Raw genomic sequence first — 22,561 nt, forward strand, 5'->3', positions numbered from 1 at the left:
AAGCAGGCCATTTGTCTGATCGGAGATAGGCCTCACAAAACCATACTATAGTAACAGTCCACGACAAAACATGTACATACAGACCAAGCATTACATTTGTGTTATATTGTATGTACAAATTTACTTGACTTAAACTGTGGCCCTACATTGTATGTGGAATACACGTGAATGATTAGTATGATGCATCGTACTAATGTATTAGTATGATGTATCATTATACATATATATTTACAATAAAGAAAAATTGAAAAAATGGCCTGTATATTAATAGTATGTTTTACCTTTAGACAGTGGCATAACTAAATTATAACCGAGGGGCCTCCCTGCAAACATGTAATGGGGCCTCCATGCAAAGGGTTCCCCTCACTTTCCCATTGGGGACCTCTTCTCATATATCCACCTTAACCCACTCTTTCTTCCTATAGCTAGTGCAGGCACACATCAAAAACATGTCTGGCCATCATAAACCCTCCTCTCTTCACCACCAGCCATCCCCATCAGCCCATCCAACAGGTGCAGCAACAAGTATATCTCCCAGACACTCTCTCCCCACATACAGAGCGGTACAGCATAGCAGAGTATTTTTCCTGCTCTAGCAGTGGGGCAGTGCACTATACAGTGTAGCGGGGCATGCTGTCATATACTCCTCTCCCCATGCTGTTTAAGAGGCTTGTTTGAAGTCTGGATAGTGGGTTTGGGTATGGCTATAAGCCAGCCCTTGCTCTGTTACAGAGCCAGTGTTTAGTCGCGTGGGCAGCTGGGGCTACACTGCACTTGTACCAGGAAAAACAGAACTATGAAGAACACTGATTTCTCAAAGGCTCTTTTTCATAACAAACATGGTAGGGCAGGGGTCCCCAAACGTTTTCAGTCAAGGGCCGGGTCAACATACTTCAGACTGCTGGGGGGCCGGAATATACATAAAATGATGTTAAAAACAATAAATCTGGATATTGATTTCCCCCAATCATGCACAGAGGAGAACTCCCAGCAGCAGCATGTCAGTCATGCAGCACCCAAAGAAAGTCTTTGTGCAACAGACAGTGAAGCATACCCAGGTGACAACCTGACGTCCAGTTGGACAGCAGTGCCACCTGATGCAGAACTGGATTGGAAGCCAGCGAATGACTGCTTGCTTGCTTCTACAGTATGTGGATGGGTGGTGCCAGCACTACTATTCTATATGCGTGGCGCTGATATTTAAAGGTGCAGTGGGTCACATCTATAAGTTATACATTTTGTGTTTGAGGGGGCCAGTGAAAAAGCATTGGGGGGCCGCAATCGCATTCGTTTGAGGACCACTTCTGTAGGGGGACAGTAAAATTGCAACAATGCCAGTGCCTATAGCAGATAAGGTGTCATGTTTCCCACAGTTTTTCATTAAAGTGCCTAAAGCAGTGATTACCCTCTTGATTACCTATTTGAAACCATGACTAGGCTTCTGGCTGTTTTTTCTCTATTATCCTGTTCCATTTTAAGCCCACTTATGTATATATGGAGTAAATGGCAGTGACGTAGCAATAGGGAATGCAGTGGTTCTGACTGCACCGGGGCCCTTGGAACAGAGAGGCCCCTCAACCACAGTATTAGCTCTTTATTGGTTCTGTGCTTGTAATAATCACTTCTATAGATGCTTTGAATAGTAGTGATCATTAAACTGTCCCCCATCCCCTACTTCCTCCCCTGACACTGTGGTTGTCCTTGATTGGTTTTGGTGAGCCATATCAATTGTTATGCATAGCATGCTTGGGGACAGCGACATAAAACTTGCACTAGGGCCCACAGCTTCTTAGCTATGCCACTGGTAAATGGTGTGAGTTTAAACGTTAATTGCTCCCTGGAAACTGATCTAGATGCAATAACACAAGAACAGAATGGCCGTGTACTCCAGCGATCCCTTAAGGACTTTTTTTTAATCCATTGGATGTGCTGGTAAATATTATCAGTTCTGCATACGTCATGTTGTGTACATGTGTAGAATACTGTTATAGGACCCACAAGAACTCACTTGGAATAAACAATTGGTTACATGAATTTTCTGCATGTCTGTATGTTGTTCAACATTTCCGCCTGATCACTGATCTGGAATTGATGAGAATGATCAATTGCTGGAAAGCATGCCAAAGGTCAGCTTTTGTGTACTAATCCTAAGTGTGAGAAAGTGCATGTAACCCTCAACCCTTGGGCAGGGGTGAGTATTAGGGATTTCTAGAAGTGTACCCACCTCACTTTAAGGTGACCGATGTAACAAATAATATGACACTTGATGTCCAGTAGTTTGAATTACGCTGCATAAGTCAGACAGCAGTGAAGTAATATTGCTACATATGGCTCATATTTGGAGGTGTATAAAAAACCTGGATGAGCAACAGTGTTGGCTGTTGTACAGAGATTCCTCGGCTGTCTCTGGACCAGCTCTCTGTAAGAAAGGAGAGAATGCCAAGCCCTACACACTGAACTTGGTAGACCCTGTGTCATCTTTCAGGCTGAATTACAGTGTAACAAAAATCCATGCCAGTTTCCAGGTCTGTGTTGATTCCTCTCTGTCAGTATTGATGAATGTGATGAAAATGTTCAAGACATGTACTTAACAGCTCTGTAGAAATAAATTAAAATTTATTTTAGCTTAATAAACATGCAGAAGGTTTGCCAGTGCTTATAAGTGATAGCTGTAAAGTGTAGTATATTTACCAGAAACCGCGTAGCGCTCCCACTGGAGGTAACTGTGAGTAAAGATGCGGATGTGTAATTTACTCCATCATTCCCCAGTAGAGCTACAATTTAATGTTAACACACAGTCCACCAAGCAATTTACATACACAGATAAAAAAACAACAACAGGGAAGGGCTTCAATATTCCATGACAGCTGGAGTTTTATTTCCTGAACTCCAGGGCATCTGTAACCACTACTCATACTTCTTACAATAGTTCAGAACAGTTTTATGTCAACTTTATTGCAGATGTTAAATAAAACAAATCATCTATCATTCAGGTTTCACTGGGGAATTCACAACATTAAAAACTCTAAACCTCTACGGTATTTTCGACAGGTCTCCTGTGCATCAAATAGATACACTTGAAATGCCTCTTATTTGGATGCTCAAAAAGCTCCCCAAGATGCTGATTGTCAGGCATGATGGTCTCCAAAATGCAGTATGACACAGCCCTTTCCTTAGCTTTTCCCCAGTTTCAACTGGTTCAACTGTACTTTTCAAAGCATTTGTGAGTCCTCACTGAAATGGCATAGTCCAGGGCCCTTATTCAATTAACAGTTCTCCTGAGTTTGCTCACAGGAGATATTTTCACATTGTATTAATAAAATACCCTTTGGCTTCAATTCATCAAGCATTACCACATTCGGTAATGCTGAAAACAGCTGACTTTACGGAGCACTTAAAGCAGTTTAAAACTCTCTCTTGTATAACCCATACAATTATCATATTTGCTTTTGTGCACAAGCATAGCTCCCAACTGTCCCTCTTTCAGAGGGACAGTCCCTCTTTGGGAGCCCTGTCCCTCTGTCTCTCTTTCCTCCTCATTTTTCCCTCCTTCTATGTAAAAATATATATTTCTCTACTAAAAAAATGTGTTTGACTCCAAACTTTTTCTCCCCACCAACAGAGCTCTCTGTTGGTGCGGTCTGATCGCCCCCCCCCCCCCCCCCCCAGACATTATCACGTGTCACATGGCTGTCCCCAGTACAGTGCTGCTGCTGATTGCAGTGCTGTTTCGCCGTCTAACAGTCTCCCGAGCAGCAAACGCCGCTCGGGGACTGAAGTTGGGGCGGACCTCCGCCCCTCAAGCAGGAGATGCGCGCGCAGCCTGCGCGCGATCTCCTGCACATCCCAGCCCCAGGACTTGATGCCAATTGGCGTTAGGCGCTCCTGGGGCTGCTGCCGTGACCACGCCCATTGGCGTGGGGCGGTCTTTAAGTAGTTAAATTGATATATTACTAATTTTAACCGGTTCAGCGCCGCAGTGCCGAAAATCTCATGCATCCGAGCAACGTTCACCTCCCATTCATTCGCCTATAACTTTATTGCTACTTATCACAATGAATTGATCTATAGCTTGTTTTTTCCGCCACCAATTAGGCTTTCTGTGGGTGATACATTTTGCTAAGAGCCACTTTACTGTAAATGCATTTTAACAGGAAGAATAAGAAAAAAACGGAAAAAATTCATTATTTCTCAGTTTTTGGCCATTATAGTTTGAAATTAATATACGCTACCGTAATTAAAACGCATGTATTTTATTTGCCCATCTGTCCCGGTTATTACACCATTTAAACGATGTCCCTATCACAATTTATGGTGCCGATATTTCATTTAGAAATAAAGGTGCATTTTTTCAATTTGCGTCCATCACTATTTATAAGCTTATAACTTTAAATAATATAATAACATATTCTCTTGACATGCATATTTAAAAAGTTCAGACCCTTGGGTAACTATTTATGTTGTTTTTGTTTTGTTTTTTTAATTGTTTTTTTTTTTTTTTTTTATAAAAAAAGTGTATGTGGGTAATTTTTGGTGTGGGAGGGAAACTGCTAATTTTAAATGTAAAATAATGTTTTTTTTAATCAAAAATGTATGTGGGTGCAGTTTACTATTTGGCCACAAGATGGCCACAGTGAAAAAAGTCCTAGATGCGAACCAGCTCGCATCTAGGAACTAAAATGCTGAGGAGTTGTTTCCTGGGGGCAGAAATACCGCGCTCTCTGGAGAGAAAGCGTCGGTATTTCTGCGGGGAAGTTAGATCGGTGAATGGGAATTATATTCCCATTCACTGATCGGGGGGCTAGCGGCGGGCAGCGGGAGCGCGCACGGGGGCGCGCCCGATCGCGCGCACGAGCCGGCGGCAGCACCAGATAGGCCGAACTGGTTAAAATGCTAAAATGAAGGAAAATTAGCCAGGATAGAAAGGACCAGTGTGGTTTGAATTATAAAACAACATATTTTTCTTATGAAATCTTTATGGTATGCGTGACTAGGGTTGTGACGGAACGTGATCAGGGGTGTGGCAGGGGCATGGCTTAAGTGTCCCTCTTTCTCATCTCAAAAAGGTGGGAGGTATGCACAAGTATTATTATTCATTTAGACATTATAACTTCCTAAAGTTCAGTTAATTAATTTTTAAAGCTGCTGCTGCATTTTATTCATAACTGTTGTAATTCTCTTGGGAATGCAGCCACCAGTGATTTCTGACCGGTGTTTTACCCCAGGACTCATCAGCTGAAGTCCTGCACAGCCAGATAATGTTTACATTAATGTATCAAATAAAGAATGTGTACACAAGATAAGCTTAACAGCAGTTTGGATGCGGGTTCTCCCTGCAGAAGAAAGAGTCAGCCCTGTGATGTGACCCTTTGAATGCTGTTTTACTAAAAAAAAAAAAACATTGTGTTAGTATATTATATGCTGTAAATAATCTTTTAGAGCAAAGAAGAAATTCTGGGTTATATTCCGCTTTAAGAAAATGTAAATTCATCAAAGCTATTACCGCATGAAAAGCTGAAATTACAGAGCAGTGAGATCAATTACCGACTTGTGCTCAACACATGTCAGCAAATGTCAGTAAATGTCAATTCATCAAGGTTACAGCATTCGCTAATGCTGGGATTACACGGTACGTTTTTCGCGTTCGATTTGGTGCGCAATCTATTAGCCATTTGATTTTCTGCTCGATTCTCTTATCTTCCACTCATTTTTCTTATCTTTTTTTCAATTGACTTCTATAAGAAATCAAGTGTAAACGAATCGAGCGGAACATCGGACATGTCAGAATTTTATCATCGAAGGCATCTATTGGAACGATTCTTAGCAAAAAATGTACCGTGTAATCCCAGGCCAGCATAACACATTCGGTGATTATCTCCAGCTCTCCTCTGTCGGTAACTAGCTTCGAATGCCTTCCTGTGAATGTCGCCATTATTGACATGAGCAGGCAGCCAATAGAAACAGCCCCTGTTCTCCTGCAAGTGCCGCTGATAGATCACACAGGCTTCTCCAGTGGAACAAGATTTTAGACCGCCCAGGCAGTGGAGCAGAGAGAACGGGAAAAAATATATTTTCCAGGCACCCTTCGGTGGTGTAATTCTTTGAGTCCCTGTTTGAAAATGCAAAATTGCTAGTGTGCAATGTCTCCAGGAAGTTCATCTAAGTTGTGGCAATTAAATAAAATGTTAAGAAAGACTGATGGACAGATTCAGAGCAGCAGAGGCAGTATAAAAAACAATAAATATAACAAATGTTTACAAGGGTTGTCGGGAATCCTTCTATTGTAAATGCCTCAAGGCAGCTTGTAACAACACAGAGACACTCCAAGCTGCTCTGCACTGCTCTGCTGTTATCGAACAGCCTTTGATGAATTGAAGCCGTAGTAGTTCGGTAACTTAATGAATATCTACAGCACATGTGAAAATATTGATGAATTAGCACACACAAGTGTAAAATACTGAATGCGGTATTTTAACGACTTGGATTTTGTTATCGAACAGCCTTTGATGAATTGAAGCCTATATCCCCTCAACAAGCAAAAAATGTATGTTAGCTTCCTGGCTAGCGGCACATTCTGTTGCTATGCAGGGGAGAGGAGAGCAAACAGAGAGGGCAGGGTAAGTAAAAGAACTATGCCCTTGGCCAGTGCTCGGATGAGTCGATCAGCAGGGTGAGCTGCTTGCGGATGCAACAAGGGGGATCGGGGGCTGTTTTACATACTTCAGGCTTGCTTTAATGTGGACCTGAACTCAGAACTCCTCTCTGCTCTAAAAAATACACAACAGCATAATAACCATTAAACAAAAAAACATGTATTTGCTACAAATCCTAAAATAAATTTGCACAGTTTCTACTATCTGATTCATGGAAGCAGACATATTGTTTACAGCCTGTGCTTTCAAATGGGTTTATCTGCTTATCTGCCATAGGCAGTCATGTGACACAGGGGAGGACCAAATTGCAACTGGTGATTAGACACAAATGAGGGGACTTAAAGTGGATCCGAGATGAACTTTTACTCATTGCATAATCGTGTTCCTTTCCTATTGTGTATTTTCATTCCTCAAGCCAAATACTTTTTGTTTTTGTTTTAATACTCTAATTCCCTATAACCTAAACAAGCCACGCCCACAGGTTTTCAGAGAGCCAAGGCACTTTCAGACAGTAGGAAGGGCTCATGGGAGCTCAGTCTGGGCAGGAGGAGGGGGAGGTATTACTAGCCAGAGATTTCAGAGGCAGAGGGGAGGAGGAGGGCGGATTAGGTTTTTTTGCTCAAGATGCAGATAAGCCTGCCTCTATATAATGTTTACAAACAACATGGCTGCTGTCATTGTATCACAGGAATAATCAATCATATTCTATTAAAGCTGTTTGCAGCTAGATTTGCTGTGTAAATTCTAAATCTAAACTTTAGGTAACATATATAGACAAGTTACTTGTTATAGTTAGTTTTTCATCTCGGATCCGCTTTAAACAGGTTAAACTCTCTAAATACATTCAGAGTGCATTTCTCTATGTTTTCCTTCTGACAAGAGTTCAGGTCCACTTTAAGGTACACTCATCTGAAACAAGTACTGAACTAGCAAATAGGCCTATGAAATTTACACTTTGTTCACTATAAAGTTTTATAGAAAAAACAAAGTAGCTACATTTTACAGCTAATGCTAAAATGGTACAGGTTATAGATGACAATTGGGAGTCAGTGCAAAAACTCTTTACAAAAACAATAATAGCCTTTGTGGACAAGATTACCCAAAGAAAAATATACATTGTCAGTCTCCACAATATGCTGAGAAAGGAGAAAGGAGAATGATAGTTGTTTTAAAAATGGTTCTTGAATGAATGACTTAAGGCATGAGTTCTGGCACTACCATGGATTCCAAAAATATTGATCAGAAACTGCAGAGCTTTTACATCATTTACTAGATACAAAACATACAGTGGCGTAGCAATAGGGGGTGCAGAGGTAGCCACCATATTGGGGCCCTTGGGCTAGAGGGGCCCACCCCTCAAACACAGTATTAGCTCTTTATTGGTCCTGTGCTGATAATATTCACTTCTATAGTTGATTTGAATAGTAGTGATCATTAACACACAGTTTCCCATCCCCTTCTTGTGCCTCTGACACTGTGGTTGTCCTTGATTGGTTTTGGTGCGCTGTATCAATTGTTATGTATAGAGTGCTTGGGGGGCCCCAATGCTAAACTAGTACCGGGGCCCACAGCTTCTTAGCTACGCCACTGAAAACATAGTTATCACACCCAAAACTGCTGTTTTGAGTGTTCATCACATGCAATTTCTTAGTAAACTTCCTTCTAAAATTATTTCCCTACACTGGGCCTCCTAATCCAAAACATTGGAAATAATTAATAATATCTTACCACCATAAAAAGCTACACATTAGGTAAGCAGCTCACATATAGATAGTTTCTATGGGATTCTTCCTTGCTTGCCTGGTATTTTTTTGGCCTCTGCCTCTGCCTAATTCATACCAGGATTTCAGGTCCTCCTGGCCAAACCAGAGCAGAGAACCCCCAAATCTCACAAAACAACATAGTGAGTTGTTGAAAGGGACCCTTACACTGTATGAGTCTCTGTGTTGCTTATTACTAGTCACTATGACTTGAAGGCAGGGCTAGTACAGTTTCTTTTATCATTCTCTTGGAGATCTATACAGTACTCAGTACTGAGAAAAGCAGCATCTCAGTGGTTAGGCCAAACAAGAGGCAGGGCAGCACTCAAATGACTGGGGGGTGTGAGTGTGCAGAGATTCACCCGTGTATCGATGGACCTTAAAGAGTAACTGTCAGGCTGCAGAAGCTAATTTAAACCTCTATTCTCCTGTGTTAAACAGTTTAGAAGGAAGCTCAAAAGCCATTAGTGAAGATAAACATTTCAGTTACCTTTGATGTGTGCTTATCTTAGTCTGTTATATAGACCCATAAAGACGCAAGCCGCAGCTAAACTGCAAAGCATTCTGGGGCCCTCCCCTCGGCTGCTAATGAGACGGTACAGGAGCTTCTAATCAGTCCATCGTGAAACACTGATAAATCTCGGGGCAGAGTTTCACTGCAGGAGTCAGCTATTGTTCCTAGCCACATGGCTCATTAATATTCACTGCACACCGTGTTGTTCAAGAACCAGCTTATCTGTGATCAGAAGCAGGCAGGACATGACGACACATTTGGCTTCACAAACATGGAGCCTGCCATGAGCTGTCAGGAGCATCTATCTCTGCATATACTATATACAAATTCTGTGAAATCCAAACGTGGACAGTGAAATGCATATGTAATGTAAGTACAGCCAATCTTTAGCTACTGATATATGTGTTTATTTTCTCTGAGACCCTTTACCTAACAGCTCCTCTTTAAAGCAAACAATCCACCTCAATCCCGCACAGCTCTTTTACAGAAAATTGGCTTTATTGTGTTCAATGCAAAAACAATACAAAAATCACATTAAAAATGCTGCCCGAGTGGCTACAGACTGCTGTTTCAAGCCTCCCTGGCTCTTGTTCACTCCACGCAGCACACTGTGATCTGCAGCAACACCACCTTAAATAGTGCATAGCAAACCGACATCCACTAATCAAAATACAGTTTTCAAATGAGAGGACCTGATGGGAAACTATCCAAAAAATGGCTGACAAAGCCACACCCCTTAATCCTACTGGCTACCCAGCTTTCAAATGTACAAACCCACCAATCAGGACATACATTGCAAAAAACGTTGGTAATGCGTACAACAAACCGCATACACTTACACCAGAGGAATAATAAATGTACAGAGTATCACATATTACAGGGATTTCATTTAATTGGAATACCAAGACAGCACATGATGACCCAGAACCATCTGGTATAAAGGGCTTAAATAAACCAAAAAGCCCTCTATTAAAAAGCAATGCTAAATGTAGTTTTGCCTTTAAAATAGAATGTACTTGTGATAATTCAGCTGTAAATGAGCAACTGTGATTTCCCGTGATGCTTTATAAATCCCAACAGGCCTGGATTTACACCACAGGGGCCTATAGTCAAAGATGTCCTGGCACCCTAGACTCCACCCTCCATGAACTTACAAACCCTGCTAAACCGCACCGCAAGTGTGCTGGCTGGACCAGCTGTCAGTCCTCCCTTACGTCATAGGTAGCTACAGGTGTCCCTTAGCATTAGGTATTTAGAGGTACCCTCAGTATTAAGTAGCTAGTGGTGTCCCCAACTGAAGGAAGATCTTGTCAGTGGAATGCCGAGAGCTGGGTGAGCAACCTCTCATTCACGTTCTGCTTGGGATTCTGCGTAGGGAAGGAGGGGTGGGAAGTGAGCTGCATTTCTATCATCAGGCACCTGTACGCATGCACCTACAGTGTCTTATGGTAAATCCGGCCCTGAATCCCAAACATGCAAATCTTTATGCCCTTGAAGGCAAAGCACAATGCACCAACCTCAATTACTGCAGACTGAACAGACTTGTGCAATATCATGAACTATTGTCAAGACAAAATTAGGTATTTTTGCTTGTTTTTGTAATATTTGAGCACACTTCTGTGCATTTTTCAGCAACACAATAATGTTACATTACAGAGTGTTGCACAGAAGCAGCTAAGTGTGCTCAGGCCCTAAAGGGTTAGAACTTTTATTGCTATTTCTATTACTATTGTGCAGATTTACCTTCAGTTCTTGTAGTGTTGTGGTAATGGGAAATGTATGAATCTCCACCAGTAGATAGCTGTTTTATAATTTTCTGTTGAGACATTTGAGAGCAAAGTATTTTTTTCATGTAATGAATACCAAGAAGTTAAAACAATCTCTCTACTCTGATGGTTTAGCTAAAGAGCTATAGTCTCCCAGTAAAATTTTGACATTGGCCACTCTATGCACTCTATACATTGCAATTAATGTGGAGCATCAAAACCTGCAATGTCACAGAGGTGTAAACCAGGGAGGGAACAGTTTATTGATGATTAGCACTATTCAAATCAAATATAAAGATGATCAATAACAGCAAAGCATCGATGAAGAGCTCTGGTGAGCCTTTCAGCTCCAGGCCCCTATGCAGTCACAACCTCTGCATTGCATGTTGTTATATTACTTCAAGTCTGGCTAAAGAAGTTGAGCGTTATCTGTATTTTTTAATAGTTATAACACATATTATAACATATATTTTCTTTTATTTTACTTTGTTTTTAGGCAAAATAATGGAGGCCCTGGAAGAGAAAATGCTAGATTAATCACAGATGAAAAGATAAAGGACAGCCAGCAGCAAGCTGAAAGAAAGGACATAGAAGATCACATATGCATGCCTTTTAAACTGATGGCAATTAAGAAAATGGATAAATGCTGCAAGACCGTAGATGGTGATGAAATTTCATGTACTGATTTCCAAACAGTCATGAGATGTGTTTGGGAAGAAAGAAGCGCTGAAAGCAATAATGAAAGTGACGGTGAAGAGGTAAATCTGTTTTTTACAACTAAGCTCAGAACAACAAGAGGAAATATACGGTTTGTGGAGTGTCTTACCTGCACATGGCTGTGTAATTTTGTCCATTCAGTAAGGGCCAGAGCCCACTAACGCAGTTGTATCAGTTAAACATCAATGCTACAGATGCTGAAAAGCGGACAGAAGTGGACACAACTGCGTTAGTGGGCTCAGGCTCTCAGATGGTTTGATAAGACAGCACAGCCAGCATCCCAACTGATTTTTGGTTCTATGCACTCCAGCAAGTGCAGGAGTTATCAGTAGATGGAACAGAGCAAAAGATTATGAAGTCATTACTTTGGTCTTTCCTTCCATTTTCACATTCAATGTCATATATATATATATATATATATATATATAACATACATCAGGTCAAAGGTCATGACTGTCCTTTTTTGGCATAATACATAAGCTGTGAACTTACAATTAACAGCTTTTGACTCCTGGCTGCTTTTCTAGCAGTTCCAATTGGCTAAGGGCTGGTTCAGAGGGATGTCTGAGCCAGCAGCCAGCAGCAGCCCGGTTAATATGCAGAAAAGTATTTGGCAACCTTCAGAGGCTTCCGACAAATACATGGTGATTTGACCCTGCAGGGGGACACGGAAGCACAACGGTTAGCCGATCATGGATGCTACCTGAATGAAACAAGATAACAGGAAATTACGAGATCAGGTGTGGTATTTTTGCAAGTGACTGTAAGTGCTCCCTATTCACATCCAGACGTCCATGCAAACCGGCTCCAAATCACCTTGGGTTATATGATCAATCTCGGCTTTCATAGGCTCTCATAGGGCAAAACTATCTGTGTTTGCATAGGTTTCCTCCTACAACCCAAGAATATACTGGCAGGCCAATTGTTTGCCACTCAGTGTAAAAGGAAACGGCGATTTCAGAAAACCACAACTTGAAAAAAAAAAGAAGTCTGCTAGCAAGTGGGGCTAGTGAATTGGAGTTTGTGCTATTGCAATTACAGTTCATGTAGACTTCAGCATGATCTGCACCATTACATTTGGGCAGCGCCATAGACACCCATTAAAATATCAGTTATGGGGGTAAATTTGGGCGTGGGACTAGCCTGATAAAATATCAGGTGCCAGGGCCTCCCCTGCTGCAAATAACAGGCACGGAGCGTATATTTTATTGGGCAAGTCCCACACCTAATTTTATCCTCATATATTTTTATGGGTGCCTATGGAGGTGCCAATGGGGGGTGTCTTCAGCATAAGGCATGAGGGGTGAAGGTTAGTTGCCAACCAGGGGAGTTCTAGGTGTTACACACCACCTGGGGTTATTGTTAGTGCTAGGCATCAAGAGGGAGGGTGCTGTGTGAGAAAAGGGTTAGGTTAGAGCATAGTAAAATATCTGTAAAATTACTTATATTCTGCTATAGTGAATAATAGAATATCAGTGAAATTACCCACATTCTATTACCCTTATTTCATATGTACACGCTACAAGCACACTTTAACAGCAAGAAGCTGTCTTTAGTACTGGTAAATGCAGGTGGCCTTGATTTATTAAACAAAAAGTTCTCAGTAAAGGCTGTAAGCTTTTTTTAAGCACTTTTGATATTAAAAGCTCTTGCTAATGTAATGCTATAAGTTTGTTCTCACTTGAGCAATATGATTTTATAATTCACCCATAGCATTGCAAAAAGCAACGCAAAGAGCTTTTCAAATCACTAGTACTAAAAAAGCTCTTACAGTGTGAACCAGCCCTCAGAACTAGGCCTAAGGGAGTTTGCACGCGGGCATGAAATGGAGAAGTTATGAAAAAAGGGTGTAGGATACAGCCGAATTCCTGATTTTACGATAAGTATAAAAATATTGGTTTACATATACATTTCGTTTTAAATTATCACTTTGTTTAAAATTCATGTTTAATGATTGTTATTATTCCAGAGACACATAGTTTATGTTTAATCAGGTTACCGTCTGACGTTTAGTAGAAACTATCAATAACATGTTACCGTAAAAATACCCGTAAAGTATACATTAAATGAAACATACAGTTGTAATCTTAATTTTCGTTTCAGAAAAATTTTAGTGGCTGATTTTTTTAAGTCCAATATAACACCTTTCCACTTTTCCATCAATCAAAAGGTATTTTAATGTTACTGATTTAGGTGATTCGAAAAATAGAGTTAGGGCCCGTTTCCACTAGCGCAAAAATCGGGCCGAATCCGCAGAGTTTCCCTGCAGGCAAATTGTGTGTGGAAACTCTGCCATAGGGAATAATGCTGCTGCCGTCTGAATCAATTGCCATAGCGATTGCTGTCAATTTTTGTGTGAGCGGCAGCTAATCCCATAGCCGTGCATGGCACGGCTTCCGTTATTTGATTGCATACTCGCAGAAGAGGACGTGCTACCGGGCAGCTCGTAGGACGCGCGGTGGCTAGTGGAAACGGGGCCTTAAAGTTTGTCTCACTACTATTATACCTAACCCTACTCTCACACAGAACCCTCCGTCCACCTATCCCTAACCCTTACACCCCCCCCCCCCCCAATGGTGCCTAAACCTAAGACTTCCCTGGTGGTACCTAACCCTAAGACCCCCCTAGTGGTGCCTAACCCTAAGAACCCCTGGTGATGCCTAACCCCAAAACTCCCCTGGTGGTGCCTAACCTTAAGACCCCCCTGGTGGTGCCTAACCATAAGACCCCCCTGGTGGTGCCTAACCCTAAGACCCCCCTGGTGGTGCCTAACCCTAAGACCCCCCTGGTGGTGCCTAACTTTAAGGAAACCAGAGCTGAGTAAAAATAAAAGTGTTATACATACCTGGGGCTTCCTCCAGCCCCATCTGCATGGATCGCTCGCACGCTGTCCTCAGCCTTCTGCTGCGCCGGTACCGGGTCCCGTAACGTCCTCCAGTCGCGGCCAGTCTGCGCAAGAGAAGTGCGCCCTCTACAGATCTCTCCGGCGGCTGCTGGTACGGTACCGGCAGAGGCTGAGGACAGCGGCGTGGAAGTCATCCGTGCGGATGGGGCTGGAGGAAGCCCCCGGTATGTATAACGGGCGCCTGATTACGGTACGGTTTTGTGCCCAATAGCCGATATTCAATGGCGAGTCAATGGCGGCGAGTCAATGGCGGCCGATTTGTCCACTTCTCATATGCGCCCAATTTTTCTGCTTCCGTTTGCACATGACTGCATTCACTTAATTGCTAATTCTCTCATTCATCAGGAATACTGCTGCATTATAATATGATCCTGGTAAGGATTCTAAAGTTTTGCCACCTAAAAACTAATAATTTCATTTAAATCCAGTTTTGGTGTTCAAGTCACTTGTGTTCTCCAGTCTTTTTCTACCTTAATAGCCTTCTCCCTCGTTCACGTAGGTGTCTTCTAGTCCAGTGTCTCCTCTGACACCTCAAAACATTCTGGTAGGTTAATTGGCCTCCACCAGCGCAAACCCTGGAGTGTAATGATCAGTGTCAGTTCCAAAGAGATGCCAAGTAATGTACTTTGTAAAGCACTGCGTAACATGACAGCACTATGTAAACTTTGCAAATAATAATAAGCACCACAGATGGCATCCTCATACCTTCTATCAGTGACAAAAATTGAGTTAATACTGACTGGTTTAAATTTTACATGCTGAAAACTTATTCTATGCTTTTATTCATTTATCTCACTAGGGGGAGCTGCAACCTAATTTGTAACTAAACTTCTGAGTGATCTACATGTAACATAAATAGCTATAAACTGAAGTTCATTTCAATTCTCATGTTTAGTTTACTATTGTAGGGGGTCAGTTCGGGTGTGCTTAAAAATAGCTGAATTTTCTAAGTACTTAAAATAAATGCCAAGATTCTTCTCTGTGTGTTTTTCTAAATTTCTAGTAATACCTGAGGCATATGAGAAATCATAGCGACTGCTAACCATAGGACAGCTAGACCCTGATTCAGAAAGTTACCTTTAAGTTTTTTTCCTACAAAATACAGTGTGAGCACCTAACAAGTGAAAAAGTAATAAAACATACACAAGAATAGCTGAATGAACTCTGAGGAAAAAACACCCACAATCAGAAAGTGGACCAATATTGATTGCAGTGTGGGTGCCGCTCACTGCACCAACTACTAGGACGGCTACAATAGAAAGGGAATCAAAGCTGCACAATGATTATGGACCTGGTTCAATTCACTTCTTCTCCTAGGAGATATTTTTTCAAATTGTTTTTGTCTAATCTTTCACATTTTTTTTTGTCTAAAATAATTTTTAAGCTCTTGCATTTGAAAACTTACCAAAAAGTACTGTCAAAATTATTCTAAATATTGTCTTGCTTGCTGGTGGCTTAGAACGCTTTTTATTGATAAGGTGTGAAAATATCACCTAGGAGAAAACTTAGGAGAAAAATTGAATTGAATAAGGGCCTATACGTATAGCAAATGTTTAATGAGGACATCGTGAAATGATCTCACCTGACTGAGGCAGTAGCTGGGAGACCCATGTGGGTGTGTGTGCAATGCAAGCTCGCATCCTTCTATGGCAGGGCTGGGTATATCAATGGTGTGTGTACCGATCAAAAACAGAAGTTGGAGGAGCACTCATCCATAGGAAGGAACTGTTGTGTGCCCAAGCCTTGGATCCCTGTATCCTCAGAATCCTCAGTAGTCAAATGTAGAAAGGAGGCTGGCACCACCAGAAGTAGAAAAGTAAAAATTAGCTCTTTATTGATCAGTCATAAAATGACAGCATGGTAAAAAATAAGGCTTTGGCGGCCAAAGCCTTATTTTTGACCATGCTGTCATTTTATGACTGATCAATAAAGAGCTAATTTTTACTTTTCTACTTCTGGTGGTGCCAGCCTCCTTTCTACATTTGAATGGTGTGTGTACCATAATATCGGCAAGAGGTCTAAGGCAAGAAAAGGGATATCAAACTGAAGTATTATTAACTTGGCATAAGTTCGTACTCTGGTATAGTATCATCCACGTATCACACACACAGGATTCAAATCACAGCTCTTCCTGTTCAGTAAGCCAGTACTTATTCAGTAAGGAGTCTTGGGCAAGACTTCCTAACACTGCTACTACTGATCAGCAATTGCACTGCATGCTGCATTTTTTGTGTGATTCCAATCAGCCCCATTCAATGGGACCTTGGAATTACAGCAATGATCAACGAAAAAGCACAATCGAAAAGGGATTGCATTTTACCTGTGAGCTTTGCGAATAATAGTGTGAAAACACCCAAAGTCCTAGAGTGGGGTGCCAATCACTTATAACAAATTACTCACAGAATTTTCATAGGAAAATCTGTGTGTGTATGTCTGAGCGTGTATGCCTGCCTGCACATCTCACATGCCCCTTCAGACAAGCAGACCTGCTATTCTCCAATAGGGTTAAAGGCACTGCAGACAATAATTATTTTAAGTTTGGTAATGACTAAAGACACATGCCGGGATATTCTGTGGATATTCCCTGTAATTCTGTATTGTTGTGGCGTTTCGTTGTTATTCTATGTAGATGATAGAAAACAGATTAAAAAGACAGAAAGCTAGCAGCATAGCACCTCAATTTTTTATACTCTTGTGATAGTGGCATTATTTCCCAACTGTCCTGTACTTGTGCCCCTCACTTAATGCGCGTGTGTGTGCTGTACATGTGTGCGGTGTGTGTGTGTAAGTCTGTGTTATTCCAGTTGTGCTTTTTTTTTTTTTTTAATGCTGCCCGGATTAATCACAGGGTTTGGGATTATGCTGCTTGACACCTTCATGTGTCACCTTCACCTCACAAATCCACAGGTTTCCTCAAACTCTGACAACTAACAAAACAACTGAGAACTATTCAAGATGCTGAATAATGAGGGAATAATACCGCAGCAGGAACAGAGGACATGCTGCTGTCTTTTCTAGCAAAGCACAACAGGATGCACAGAACAGGGTTTACTGGCAAGTGATACCAGAGAAACTCCAACCTAGAATTGAACTTTATCCCAATCAGTAGCTGATACTCCCTTTTACATGAGAAATATAATGATTTTCACAAACAGACCACCAGGGGGCGCTGTATGACTGATTTAGTGCTGAAACCCCTCCCACAAGAAGCTCTGAGTACCGCGGTACTCTGGGCAAACTGCCACAATGTAACAATGTTCACAGACAGGAATTAGCTGTTTACAGCTGTCTCTAACAGCCAAAACAGCTAGGAGCAGCTACATAACCTGCCCACAGTAAAAATGTCACCATGTAATAAATGTCAGAATGTAAATCGGGGAGAGGAAAGATTTTACAATGAGCAAACACTGACTAAATCATTTATACATAATTATGGTAAAAAATGAAGCACTTTTTTTATTACATTATTTTCACTGGAGTTCCTCTTTAAGTCAACTGATGGTGTGGCCAACTGACCATGTGTCCAAGCCACTTGATGGAACATGCATATCTTGTTTTGGAATTCCCGATCTTCTTTTCAATGTCATAATTTTTCTAAAGGTGGCCACACACCATACAATTTTTTAAATATCTGTTCAATTCAAGAATAGCAATCAATTTTTCTGACAAAAAAAAATCTGACACACCTATATTCAATTTTTCACCAATCATGAATAAAATAACTGAAAGCTCTGAAAAAATTGATTGGAACTGTACATCAAATAATGGACAATCCATCACACACCATACAATTCTTGATAAAGTTGGTCTGAAATTTCCAACATGTCCAATCTCCATAAATTGAAAAAAACAAAACAAAACGGTAAATCCCATTGGATTTATTGATCGAAAACAAAGAAAAGCTCTTGATTTTTCGGGACAACCGATCGGACTTATTGAATTGGCAAAAAATTGGATCTTTTAATTGTATGGTGTGTGGCCACCCTAAAGGTGGTTAAACATGATACAATAAAATTATTTTACAGCAATGCAATAAATATTATCGAATCTCCCGAAAAAAATCAAAAGCTTTTTTTTCATTCGACTGAAAAATCCGATCGTATTTCCTGCTTTTTTCGATTTTTATTGATCTGGAATGCTGGAAATTTTTCTTCAACTTTTTTAAAGATTGTATGGTGTGTGTTGGATTGTCAATGTATTAATATACACACTCTAGCAATTTTCTCAGAGTTGCCAATCATTTTTATCATAATTGGGGAAAAATTAAACGTGTGTAATACATTGGTCATATTTTTGAAATGTTACAATCAGTCAGAAAAATGGATTGCAATTCTTGAATTGAACAGATATTTAAAAAATTGTATGGTGTGTGGCCACCTTTATTGAGTAGACAAGACATGAAATATTGCCTCTGGAGATTGTAGAATACAAAGCTAGGGTTAGTTCAAATGCCAAGCCTGGATTGATTCAATCAGAAGGGTTAGGTTTTTGAGACTCAACGTATAAAAAAAAATGATAAAAAAATGAAACTCAGATCAATAGACTCATGAATGGTAAATGAAATAGGGATGTGATGTGTATAATGTAACTGCAGAGTATACTTGTGACACATTCTAAATATACTATGTAAATAGCATACACATGTCATCCCTAGTACTGCTCACATTTGTGTGGCTATTGATGGAGGGGTACCTTTCATTAGACAAATTTGTCCAAAATTAAACAGTTGCCCCCTATTTGGGGTAAATTTGGTACCTACCACTTTAGCCAGCTCTGCAAAGATTTCTGAGCACTACTGATGAGGAAGTAGGATCTGTTACATCGTACTCAGTGAAGTTATAGAGAAACAAACTGCCATTTTTACTCGCTGTCCGGATAAGAGCATTATGAGGTTACCTTCTTGCCTATGTGTAGCTGAATACTTGTAAGTACCAGCTGTTTGCCAAGGGCACGTTGTACTTGGCATAGCTTTTTTTCAGTAAGGGGGCTCTTTTGTTACTTTTCATCATTCAAATGTATTAGTGGTGTCGCTTTCCATGATCTGACTGGATGCCCTGTGAAACCTTTACCTTTCAGATCCTACCATATACAGTAGATGTACCAATGTGTACTTTGCGCTGATGAAGACTAAAAAAATCTTTAACAGCTGTTTGCAAGTTAGCATATATTATTCTGTAAAATTAATATTATATACAGGTTTTCTATAAAGCAGTGAGCATTTTTTTGTGACGTGAAGGAATTATTTGCATATTCTTTCACTGTCTTGATGTGATGCATTGTGTGAGTAACCTCTTACTTAGCTGTAGCTGAATTCCTCCTCTGTAAGGAAAACAAGGGCCCCTAGGGGATACTTACCTCGGGAGGGGGAAGCCTCTGGTTCCTAATGAGGCTTTCCCATCCTCCTCTGTCCCTCCGTTGCTTTGCTGGGACCCCCAAATCGCGGCAAGGTAAATATTTATCTACCGCGATGCTGCACAGGCGCACTAGCCGCTCTTCATTTGGGTTAAGGCGGAGATATCCAAACCTGATCGCTGGCGTGTGTCCTTTTGCACCTGCGCAGTAGAGCGGATTCGATCAGGTTCGGCTTTTTCCGCCTAGTCTAAACGAAGAGCCACTATTGCGCCTGCGCTGGATCCCGGAGAGGTAAATAAATCAAGCCTTGTCAGCCCCCCTTACGAGGTAAGTATTCCCCAGAGGGTTTTTTTTATGTTACAGAGTCTCTTTAAAGTGTACCCAAGATAACGTGACATTATGAGATAGACATGTATATGTACAGTGCCAAGAATATAAATAACTTGGCTTTCTTGCTTTTTTTCTTTTTCTGCCTGAAAGAGTTAAGCATTCAGGTATGCAACTGACATTTTGTCTCCAGATGGGACCTGGTCAGACTATAGCATAGCCCTCACTGATAAGGAGTTACAGGCAAAAAAATATATTTTTGCTTAGAACTCTTTGGGGCTGTGTGAAAGACTTTATCATTCAGTTGACACAATACAACATTAAACCTACTTTTTTTTTTTTACCTTATACACAATAAATAAAACTGCAATTTTAAAAACGCCTGTTTTAGGAGTAGGATGATAGATATAATTGTTTATCTCATCATTTTATTTTCACTTAGAGTTACCTTAAAGATATATAAAAATATTAAGATATGATAAATAAAAAAATAAATTCAGATTACTGGACCATTAGTGGTATTGCTAGGGCTAAGCATTCAGGGCCATGAATACTTAGCAGTAGTGCTACAATCCTCCTGTAGGACTAACTACTATGGTGTGTCTTTGAAATCTGCCTGTGTGTGGCAGCAGTTCTCATGACTGAGCACCGAGGCTTTCTATAATGACAACCTTGGGTGATGCAGAGTAATATGTGCTGAAGCGGCATATCACTCAAAAATACCAGTGTAGTCCCTCCTCCACGTGGGATGATTGCTGGGAAAGCTGGAGGAACCGCAGAAGCTAGAAGTATGATTTGAAGGACATACTGACTAATAATATTTTAGGGACACACTGCTTATTTATTTGTTTGTGGGTATATGCTGCCTAATTTTGTATTGGAGGCCCTTTGCATGAATATGAAGTCTCATAGTACATGCTGCCTTATTATGTTGTTTGGGGTAAGGGAAGGTGTGGGGATTTGCAGTGAAAATTGTGGATTGCTAGGTTGGTATTAAGAGCTCTAAGGTAGCTATGAGGAGCTGAGCAAAGAGGTGTTATGTAGTGACAGTGTGTCTTGAGAGAAGAGAGAAGGTGTGCTCTGGTACTAAGATGTTGTCAGAGAGCAGAGCAATTTGTCTCACAAAATGGAGTAGGCATAGTGCCTCTACTTATGGCAGCCACACTGGGACAGGGCATGCATGGAAACGTTATGAAGATGGTGTGCTATATAAACAACATGGCAGCATGGTAAGGAGCAGCAGGAATGCAAAACCTGACTGACAAACATGGCGAAGGTGAAATTACATGACCAGAATGATTGTACTGCCATATTTAATCAGCCCAATGTTTTTGTTTTTGGTTTGTCCACCATCAAGGCTGTTTTTAGGCCTTTTTTGGGTAGTGGAAACATGGGTTGAGCCTGTAAGAAGGAATACCACAGAACCTTGGTAAGAAGTGTTTTTTTTAATGAAATTCTAATACCCTGTTGATTAAAGGCTTATACTTACTATTTACTTTACTGGAGAGATAGCAGAGTAATTTCCTAACACCCACATGGGCACTTCTTGTAAGCATAACAATATTATCATGGTTAGCATAACAATATCATGGTCAAATACTTTTATTAAGTGGTATTGTGCTCATAACTGGTTTAGGTGTGCTTCATTGATTGTGGCAAGACTTTTGGCTTCCTAGGATTATATTAAGCAAAGTACAGACCTAGGCTATATTCATAGATGATAAAGCAGTTTTGTTATGGGTGTTTCATTCCCAGTAACACATACAGAAATTATATCATATGTGATTTTAGTTTGTTTCCATTTTTAATGTGCATTTAATCAGGTTAGAATTGTATCTTTTACTTTTGTAGCAGCTACGGAATTTACATTCTTGTGTATAATCAGGGCCAGATTTCTGGCAAGGCCCATAGGCCATGGCCTAGGGCACCAGAAAATTAGGGGCGGCTCAGTGAGGGGCAGTAAAGTTGTTCTATGTAGCCATCCCTATCTACAAGGACAGCTTTAACCTTTGAACTCTCTGTCCTGTACTCTGTACTGTCCTTGTATCATCCCTGCAAGACCTGTAAGCTCTATCCTGCAGGTACACATCAGCCTACCTCTCATGGTGACACAATGGGTCCATCATTAACGAGATAGCAAACATAACATAAAAGTTCAAAACATAACTTATAATCTATACGCATATTACTAAAATAGTTATTGTCTGTGACATCCAATGATGGAAAGTAAGTTGAATTCTCATTGGGGCACACAGAGATAACAACCATACAGACATTATAGTTGGCCTTGGGTGGTAAAAAGTACAAATCCGGCCCTGTGTATAATATAATAATGGTTGATTAATATGATCTGCAAAACTAGGTTATTTAGGTTATGGTCTATAGTCAAAATATATAAATTATGGTAATTTTGTAGAGCTAAATTTTGTGTAGCACTCTTTTCTATATCTATGTAGCTCTGTTGCAGTTTCTGAAAAAAAATATATGTTTCTACAAACAAGTACTGTAATCTGAATCCTTTATTGTCTTAGAAAGCAAGCGCTTACACGTCTTTTCCAAATGCATAT

At 40.7% G+C, this 22,561-nt stretch overlaps 1 protein-coding gene across 1 annotated transcript in view; it reads left to right on the top strand.

Moving 5' to 3' along the window:
* The window catches only part of MYLK4 (myosin light chain kinase family member 4), a 299,781-nt gene that overhangs the window by 65,661 nt on the left and 211,559 nt on the right, over positions 1-22,561 (top strand). Inside the window, exon 4 of the mRNA XM_068236806.1 lies at positions 11,190-11,451. Within this exon, the coding sequence (XP_068092907.1) occupies positions 11,190-11,451 (262 nt within the window). The remainder of the gene's footprint in view (positions 1-11,189; positions 11,452-22,561) is intronic.

The sequence above is a fragment of the Hyperolius riggenbachi genome, chromosome 5 (genome assembly GCF_040937935.1).
Source record: "Hyperolius riggenbachi isolate aHypRig1 chromosome 5, aHypRig1.pri, whole genome shotgun sequence".
NCBI classification, from domain to species: domain Eukaryota; kingdom Metazoa; phylum Chordata; class Amphibia; order Anura; family Hyperoliidae; genus Hyperolius; species Hyperolius riggenbachi.